A 9,188-nucleotide genomic window follows, 5' to 3' on the forward strand; every position below is an offset into this window, starting at 1 on the left:
TAAAGAAAACTGGCTCTGATCAAAGAGTCAGACAGCAAAGAAAATGCTAGAGATGACCAGTGTGTACTTAAATGGGAAGCAAAATTGATAACGAGGCCAGTTCTGGAAGTCGAGCCAAAGTAGTCAATGAAATATGGTCCATAGGCCAAATGCGGCCCACACAGCTCAGAATGACTTTTTACATTTTTAAGTGGTTGGGGGAAAAAAATCAAGAGATTAATATTTTATGACATGGAGAAAATGATGTGAAATTCAGATTTCAGTGTCAATAAAGTTTTTTTAGGAACTCGGCCACGCTCATCATTTGCGTCTTATCCACAGCTGTTTCCCTGCCAAAACAGCAGAGTTGAATAGTTGGGCAAAGCTTGTATGACGAACAAGGCCTGAAATATTTGTTCTCTGGAGCATTACAGAAAATGCTCTGTCTTAGCATGTTCCTCTTTCCTCAGGAACCAGATTTCTAAATCAATGGTTTCTAAAAATACCACATACACCAAGAGAAGCAATACAGAAATTAAAAATATAACTCTTCACAGATAACTTTTTAATGGTTTATAATTCATCCTTCCAACTTGAACTGGAGTTTCCATACTTCAAAATTAAGATCTTCTTGATTCCCAGTTCTTGATTCTGAAATATAATACTTAGTGGCAGCTAAAATTTAAACCAAACATACGTCAAGGAAGAAAGCATGGTCCTGAATTTTGATTCTAGGGCTTTTAGCTGTGTGATCCAGATTATGTGCGTTGCCCTTGAGTGACTAAAGAATTACAATAATGAAAGTTTTTATGGGTCTGATTTGCTCAGTAGTGACAGCTCAACAGGGGAAATGAAGGATTATCTTTTCCTCTAACGATGAGAAGTCTGTTGGGTGTTTTATTATCCAACTGCAGTTCCCTAATCACCATTGAATGAGGATAATTATGAATATCAGCAAACAGAGTAAGGCTCTTATGTTACCTTAGGGATTAGATGGTCTCCAGTAAAAACTAGAGCAGTTCAGGGAGTCTTGATTGCCCCATAGGAATTGCAGATGGAGGTGAAAAGATTTGCTGATATATGGCCATGTTTTTCGGTATAGCTAGAAGTTCAAAAAAACATTGACTTAGCCATCTCTCACTACTTCAATAGTGTAGGAAAAAATAAGATCTTTGGAAGTTTACAGCAGTCTTAGGTAGAGTATATCTCTTCTTCCCTAAAGTCTGTGGACAGCTCCCTGCTCCACTAACTGAAGTTTGTACATGAGCTTGTAAAAGAATTTTCTAGCCTTAAGTGGAAGAACTCCTCCAGTCCTCAATCCTTCTCTCTTCTTGACATCCTTGGCTATCTTTCCCTGGAACAGTAGATATCTCATGATCTGGGGTTGACAATGGATTACACTAAAATGTATCCCAACCAGCAGGTGTCAAAACATGACTTGGAATTTTCACAGGGTTCTTTTCTGTTGGGGTCCTTTGGGGTTCATAAGGAAATGAATCCATTTTAAACCATAACCAACTTTTAACATGGCTTTTTAACAATCCCTTACCTGGCAGTGATGTTTAAATAATACTTGGGTTAAAAAAAAAGGCTGTGACTTCCAGTACACTTAGAATCAGTTGACTGTATGGCCATAGCTCTGAGATTTAGCAGGGAGAATACCTGGCGAAGGCTAGGGCAGGGTGGCCTGTGAATCTGCACGCTTGACAGGCAGCCAGGTCATTCCAGTAAGGGTAGGCCACGACTCCTCAAATTGTGGTCATAGACCACAATTTGGCACCACCCGGGAGCTTTGTGGACAAGCCCAAGGTCAGGCCTGGCCCCAGAGCAAGCGAGTCAAAGTCTGCATGTTAAGATCCCTGGGTCACTTTTACACATGTGGCTATTTGAGAGGCACCGGTTGAAGCCACAGGGACCTTGGGTCTTTAACTCGAGTTGAAAACAATGGGAGACAGCAAAAGCCATCAGCACCATGGGACTGAAAAAGGGGTTCGGAGGGCAGAGAGAAAGAACCCAAGACCCCCGGGGCAGGGCTCCTGCCAGCACCAGGCGCCAGCAGCTAAGGCCTTGTTTGTCGTACCAAGTGGAAGATCAACTTCTCTTTTTTTTCCTACAACTAGAATTAATCTGAGATTTTCCTCCATCTCAAAAGCAAGCCAGGCTACTTCTCTTTTGTGATATCGAACTTGACAAGCAGGACAGATCTCCTTTGACTTTTCTTTTCCTTCTGGAAAGTTGGGCCGAAAAGACCCGATCTCAAGTCTATAGAAGTGAAGATTAGCTAAACGCAAACCCTTAAAAAATACAGCCAGTCTTTAAGAATTCCTCCTCCTGAACAAACATACCTTTTCTGTCCCAGATGTCTGTAAAAAAAAAAAACCAAAATATATAAGCTCTTTAACCAGGAACTAGATATACTTACTAGAAACACACATTCCTTAAAGGAAACAAGCCCAGGCTACTGGTCTCCCTGGGTGTTGCTGGCTGGGAGCTTAATGGCTTGTCATAGAAAAGGAAATGAGAGGGAGAGGGGGAGAAAATTTCCCTTGAGGGCAAATATGTAAGAAATAAGGAAAAATGTGTACAATTGGAGGAAATTAATTTTTCTGGCTTTTGCTCTAGCACTGAATGATTTGATGAAGATGAGATGAAGGAGGGAAGTGAGGATGAGAAGTATACTTATTAAATAAGCAACTATTATAAAAGCCCCCAGCCTGCCCCAATGGCTATGCTCTTTAAAATGGTATTGGTTTTTTTCTTTGTTTTGGTCTGATCATAAATGAGTTACACGTTCATTTCCGATAGTCTGGAAAAATGCAATAAAGAGGGAACAATATTCCTAATATCACCAACTCAGCAATTACTGCTGTTTTCATTTTGGAATATTTCCTTCTAGTTCTCCCACCTGGGCATCTGTGTGTATATAACTAACATAAGGATAATGTGTTGTAGCATTTAAAAAAATAACATGATTAATTTGCATCAATTAAGAATGATACTTTAATATATCACAGTGTGAAATCACCTGGATTTGAGGCACCAGAATTACAAAGTCAGTAATCAAAGTTCAGGCAATAGTTTCTTTCCCAATAATTTCTGTGGTCCATAGAAACCATATTGAGAGGATCTTTATGCTTCACTCCTTAAGGAAATGTAAATTCTGAAGCCAAGAAAGAGAGTAAAGCTCATCTGAAGGAAACCTGAATATCTAGAAAGCTGGACAGAAGGGAAAACAGAGTTTCATTTTCTCCAGTTGACAAAGATGGAAAAAATATATAATCTGAACCAGCTCCTCTGAGCACTACAGACTCTTCCACATTAGACGGTGTTCGAGTCAGAGACAAAATGAATTAATTTTTCAGCATCTAGTAAAATTACTATTGAAACATTTACTTAGTGTCTGTATTGTCACCTTAGGAAGCAAATGATCACATTAGAAATTTTAGTATCTATCAGATAGGAATGTGAGAGCATGATCACAATCATAATTATTGGAGCCTTATTTTTTTCATGTGAACAGAGCATCTGCTTGACCAATCCACAAATATTTTCTGAGCATCTGGTATATGCAAGGTATTATGGGAGATACTTGGTCCTGGGAACTTGTAATCTCCTTAGCAATAAAGCAAGTTATGGGAACAGTTAACAAGTGAGAGGTCCTATACTCAATGCCTAACATTTTAATGGCTTTCAAACAGACATTAATAAAAATTATGAAGTTACTTTAAAAATCACCATAAATTCCTGCTGTGAAAATGTTTGCTTTTCTTTAAGACTTCAACATAAAATATTCACTTTGTTAATCAAAAGATGAGGTGAGATAGAGCTCGAGTAGAGAAAAGTATATTTTCACTTAGCATTAGAATTTTTATAATAGGAATTCAAAAAGACATTCGCCCTACTTAGAAACAGCTTTGCCTTAAGAATTAGCCGTTCCAAAATCATTTGGAAAATTACAAGTGAAAGCAGCTGAAATAAGATCCAAGAAGCAACTTATCTAAACCCAGCTATGTGTTGAACCCAATATATTACTTGGATGTCCCTTCACTTATCTCGGAGTGAACCTGCCTACAAATCCAACATAAGAGTGAGTCTTTCAAAGCCTTAACGAGCTTATTTATTAGCACTTTAGACACTCAGGGTAAAAATTATTACCCCCAGTTGGGGTGGTGGTTGCATGAATCTACAAATGTAATAAAATCACACAGAACTATATACACACATTGTACCAGCATCAGTTTTCTGGCTTTGGTATTGTATTGCGTTGTGTAAGATACAACAATTGGGGGAAATGGTGTTGGGGACACGGGACTGCTCTGTATTATAATTACTACAGAATACAAAGGTTTTAAAGTCCTTTCGACTTTCTGAAGTGTTATGAAGTCACAACAGTGTATTTAAACCATGAACAAATACTTATTATTTGAGATGCAATGGAAACCGTGCTCTATGAGCATTGAAGACGATGTAAGCCATGTATCTATTCCTCACTTTCCAGACAGAGGCTTCCTAATTTCTGACCAAGTCCTTCCAACCTAACTAACTTGGAGAAAAGTGTCAATGGCCCAGGTGATTTGCATAAGGTGAGCTTCTGAATGAACCACCCATGCACCAGACATGCTAACGGGTTGACGGCTCTCCCAGTTAAGGGACTGGCACAAAGCAAGTGCTCAGGTAACATCAGCACCATTGCTCAGTTGACTCAGTTCCTCATGTTGTTTGGTTCATCAGATCTAGCTCCCTTTGAGGTCATTTCTGAGTGGTACTATCTTCAATATTTCAAAATAAAGTTGTGTTTTTTTACTTTTAATTTTGAAATAGTTTTAGACTCATAAGAAGTTGCAAGAGAGAATAGAGAGGTCCCCCGTGCCCTTCCCCAAGCCTCCCCCAAGAGTAACACAACTACAGTACCTGGACATCGACTCTGGTACAATCTTCAGACCTTATTCAGATTTACCAGTTTTTATGTGCACTCATGCACACATGTGTATATTGAGTTCTATGCAATTTTATCACATGTCGATTCATATAACAACCATCACAATCAGGACACAGAATGGCTCCATCGTCACAAAGCAACTCCTCTGTGCTACCTCCCTCTAATCATACCCACCACACCCCTCTTCTTAACCCCTGACAACCAGCAGTCTGTTCTCTTTCTTCATGGTTTTGTCATTTTGAGAATCTTATATAAACCAAATCATCTAGTACATAACCTCTTGAGGTTGGCTTTTTCCACTCAGCATAATGATGAGGTTGTTTCCACTCAACAACTTTTCCACTGGGAACAAACTTTTGATACAAGCAACAACTTGAAGTTGTTGCTTGTATCAAAAGTTTGTTTCTTTTTTATTGCTGAGTAGTATTCCATTCAAATAAGGTTTTGCCAAGCTCATTCACCAATTAAGGAAGGATAATACTACTTCATTTTTCTTTAAGTAAAGCTACATATAGACATTTCCGCATGTGTCTACATGACTTCCATGTAGCCCTGACGATAGAAGACACCACGCATGACCTTGCTTGACGACAGGTCTACCTGTTTCATCTATTCTATGAGATCTGTTGCAAGGTCATTACTTCTCTACCAATGAATCAACCAAATTATTTTCTCCTGGTAGAATTATGCTTCCTAGAGTTACTGCTTTGAGATATACTGGAGGAAGGGCAAATGAAACCAGGACCTCACACTGGGCATTCAGATACATTTCAGTCAAAGACAGGGCCATTTTAGTTGCCAGTTGCCGGGGTGACAACAAGAGGTGCTACAGAAACAGATCATCACCTGAATGGGTCCTCGACGGCTGTAGCTCAAGTTTCTTCCATTGGGAGTGAAGCTCCTGTGACTGACTACTAAGTTATTCTAACCATGTATAAAACCTTCTGTTTTAGCTGTCTGGAGAAGGAGAAATAATCCTTCAACAAATAATGTTTTCTAAGCAGACAACAAAGAAGATGGTTATGTTAAAAAAAAAAAAAAAAAGAAAGAAAAAAAAGAAAACTGTCCTTGAAAGTCATCATGCCTTTAATTAATTCTTGGAAAAAGGCAACAGATTGGACACCCAAGCTCTGTCCTCTGTCTCCCCAGGGCAGCTTTCTCATTGTCTACACGCCAATGAAAATCACTCAGTTTTCGCTTCACATGTGATCTTTACCTGGGACCATTTAGGGTTAGCACATTTAGAAGTAAACACAGTATCTCTGGGATGAAACAGAAAATGACGTACAGTCTCACATACGAGGACGATTACTATCTACGATTTTTTCAACATTAGGTCGCATCTGTTATTTAAGGTTCTATCTGCGCTGTCCTATCCAGTAACTACTAGCCACATGTGGGCTGTTTAAAGTCATTAAAATTAAGTAAAATTTAAAATTCAGTTCTTTGGTCACAGGAGCTCCATTTCCAGGGCTAGGTGGCTACACAGCTGTAGCGGCTACTGCATTGAGAAAAGTCCCATGCCACAGAAAGTTCCATCGGACAGCGCTGCTCTAGACTAATTTGCAATGAGTTGGTAACACCTGGTCCTTTTTGGAGCTTTATCATGCCAACTCCCCAACCGCAAAAAGGGTGACATCTACTGGATCACCCTAAACAAAATCTTTCACCCAATAAATTCAGAGTCTTATCAGTGAGTAGAAGCCTTGTCTCCATGCCTAGCAGTGCCGCTGTCTTTTATACAGTTCCTGGAAGAAACGAGGCAACCACCCATCACATACCTTGGATGCCATCCTGTATGGCAGGAGAGAGGGTCGTTCCCGGTTATTCCACTTGACCCGCTCAAAACTCGCTTCCCACAGGCTCATGATGCTGTCTCGCATGACACTCAGCAAGCAGCGATGTGGCAATTCTAGCTCGAGAGTCGTCAATAATTCATCCCGGTGCCCCGCGGCCACCTAGCTGTAGGCGTCCAGCGCTGCTTTGGAGTGATAAGAATGGAAACCTGAGCTTCATCGAGACAACGTTACCAGTCACGGCTGATCTTTGATTAGTTGCTTATGCTCTTGACTAGACACTGGTAACTGAAATAAATTCAGGACTCCAGTGAATTTTAAAAAATAAATCAAAGGAAACAGCTGCCAACCTGTCCATGCATCATCTTTTGAAGTTTGCATATAAACCAGCAAACTCCCTCCCTAACTCCCTGCTGCAACATCAGATGCAGAAGGCATGGATCTCAGCTCCGGCTGCACAGTGGAATCAAATGGGGGCTTTAAAGATGGGCTGATAAAATTTAAAAATCCACCAGCAGTTGGTCTAGGACAGGGCCTGGGCATCAAGATTTTTAAGAGCTCCCCAGATCATCTCATATGCAGTCACAGCCTAGACCCAACTGCTCATGGGGTGCTCTAGAGCAAAGCAGCCAAAGAAAAGATGAGAAACCAGGTGTGACTGTATCCTGAGCTGTCCCTATGGCACTATCAGTATTCAATCATTAACAATCAATGACTACCACTCACACCCAGACAGCCGGCCAGTGTTTAAGAAGTAACATGGTCACATCTGACCCCATATTCTGTCACCAAATTGTCTGCCAAGAGACCTGGCTTCTCACCCGGCCCTGCCACCCCTGGATGATTCAGCTTGGAGCCGGTCCCTTCTGCTCACTGAGCCCCAGTTACCCGGCTTGTCAAACCAGTGTGTTTACTAAACATCAGCCGTTTCTTTCCATTGTCACAATTCTTGCACTATATACATAGCCCCAGAATCACACATCATTACCATAAGCACATTGACTGCTATAGAGAGAAGATCGTCCTAAAAATAAACACAATACCCAGGGATGAGTCTGGCTATGGTATCATATGATTGATACCTTCCTAACCAACAAGGGGGGGAAAGTGCAATAAATTAAGGCATCAGTGGCCAAGAGAGATCAAATGGAGTCAGGAGGCTATTCTGGAGGCTACTCTTATGCAAGCTGCAGGTAGATAGTGCTAATTGCCATGGTTTGCTAACCCCCAACCAGCATTACTCCTCTTGACTTTATATATATATATATATACACATATATACATATACACACACATATAAATTTATTTTTTTTTGCATGGGCAGACACGAGGAATCGAACCCAGGTCTCTGGCACGGTAGGCAAGACCTCTGCCACTGAGCCATGGTGGCCTGCCCTTTTTTAAATTGTAAACAACAAATATAGAAAAAATTTTTGACATACGAACTTTCTATATGTGGTGTACAATCAATGGCTCACGATGTCATCGGACATCTTTTGAACATTTGCACCTCTACAGCAAACGAAAGAAAAAAGAAAACACACTCATACATGCCATACCCCTTACTCCTCCCTCTCATTAACCATTAGTATTTCAATCTGCTAAATTTATTTTAACCTTCGTTCCCCCTATTATTTATTTTTATCCATATTTTTCACTCATCTGTCCATACCATAGATAAAAGGAACATCAGACAAGGTTTTCACAATCACAGTCATTGTAAAAGTAATGTCATTATACAATCATTTCCAAGAATCCTGTTGACTCTTGAGAACACGTAGGGCTCGAATTGAGGCTCTATAAAAGGTTCATGCACTCAGTTTGCTCTCCCAAAACCTACCATTTCCAGAGGGTTCTGAAGTCAGATAAATCCTGAAACCCAGAGGGACCCACCTCTCCAAGATTATGAACCAATTACACTTCCCCACACATCAGTGTCGACACTCTTCTCAACATGAGAAAGTCAGAACAAGTATTGCTTAAAGATCTTTATAGATTGGGAGAAGAATCAAAGCGGAAGGAGGAATTATAACAGAGAAAATAGCATTTAACAACTGAGTAGGACTGCTGAATTGCCCTATTGATATTTCTTCTAGCCTCCAGTGTTTTGGAGCACCTGGATGGAAAAATCTGAAACAGTGGAATGGTAACCCATAAAAAAGTCTGAAATCTGTTCTGCAGCTATTTGTTGAAGTATACTTTGAAAATTACTGCTTTTTCTTTCTTTTCTTCATGCATGTGATATTTCACAACAAAAGCTGCTTCAGAATCATATCAACACAGAACATTAATAGTGTAATATACTAATCAAAAATAAAATAGGTATAATTTCCTTAAGAAAAAAAACCACAATAGTAAAATGACTGTGACAGCGGCAGGGGAGATACAGTGATCACCCCACATTACTGGAAAAGGAAGCCGAAATGTACTTTACTCGAGATCAGACAGCAGGTGACATGGTGAGTCCAGGGTTG

At 40.2% G+C, this 9,188-nt stretch overlaps 1 protein-coding gene across 1 annotated transcript in view; it reads right to left on the minus strand.

The window, feature by feature from the left end:
* The window catches only part of MYO1H (myosin IH), a 104,665-nt gene extending 97,864 nt beyond the window's left edge, over positions 1-6,801 (minus strand). The window contains 1 exon segment of the mRNA XM_077159322.1: positions 6,700-6,801. Coding sequence (XP_077015437.1) covers positions 6,700-6,801 — 102 coding nt within the window.
* Between the last annotated feature and the right edge of the window lie 2,387 nt (positions 6,802-9,188).

Source organism: Tamandua tetradactyla, chromosome 5 (genome assembly GCF_023851605.1).
Source record: "Tamandua tetradactyla isolate mTamTet1 chromosome 5, mTamTet1.pri, whole genome shotgun sequence".
Taxonomy (NCBI): Eukaryota; Metazoa; Chordata; class Mammalia; order Pilosa; family Myrmecophagidae; genus Tamandua; species Tamandua tetradactyla.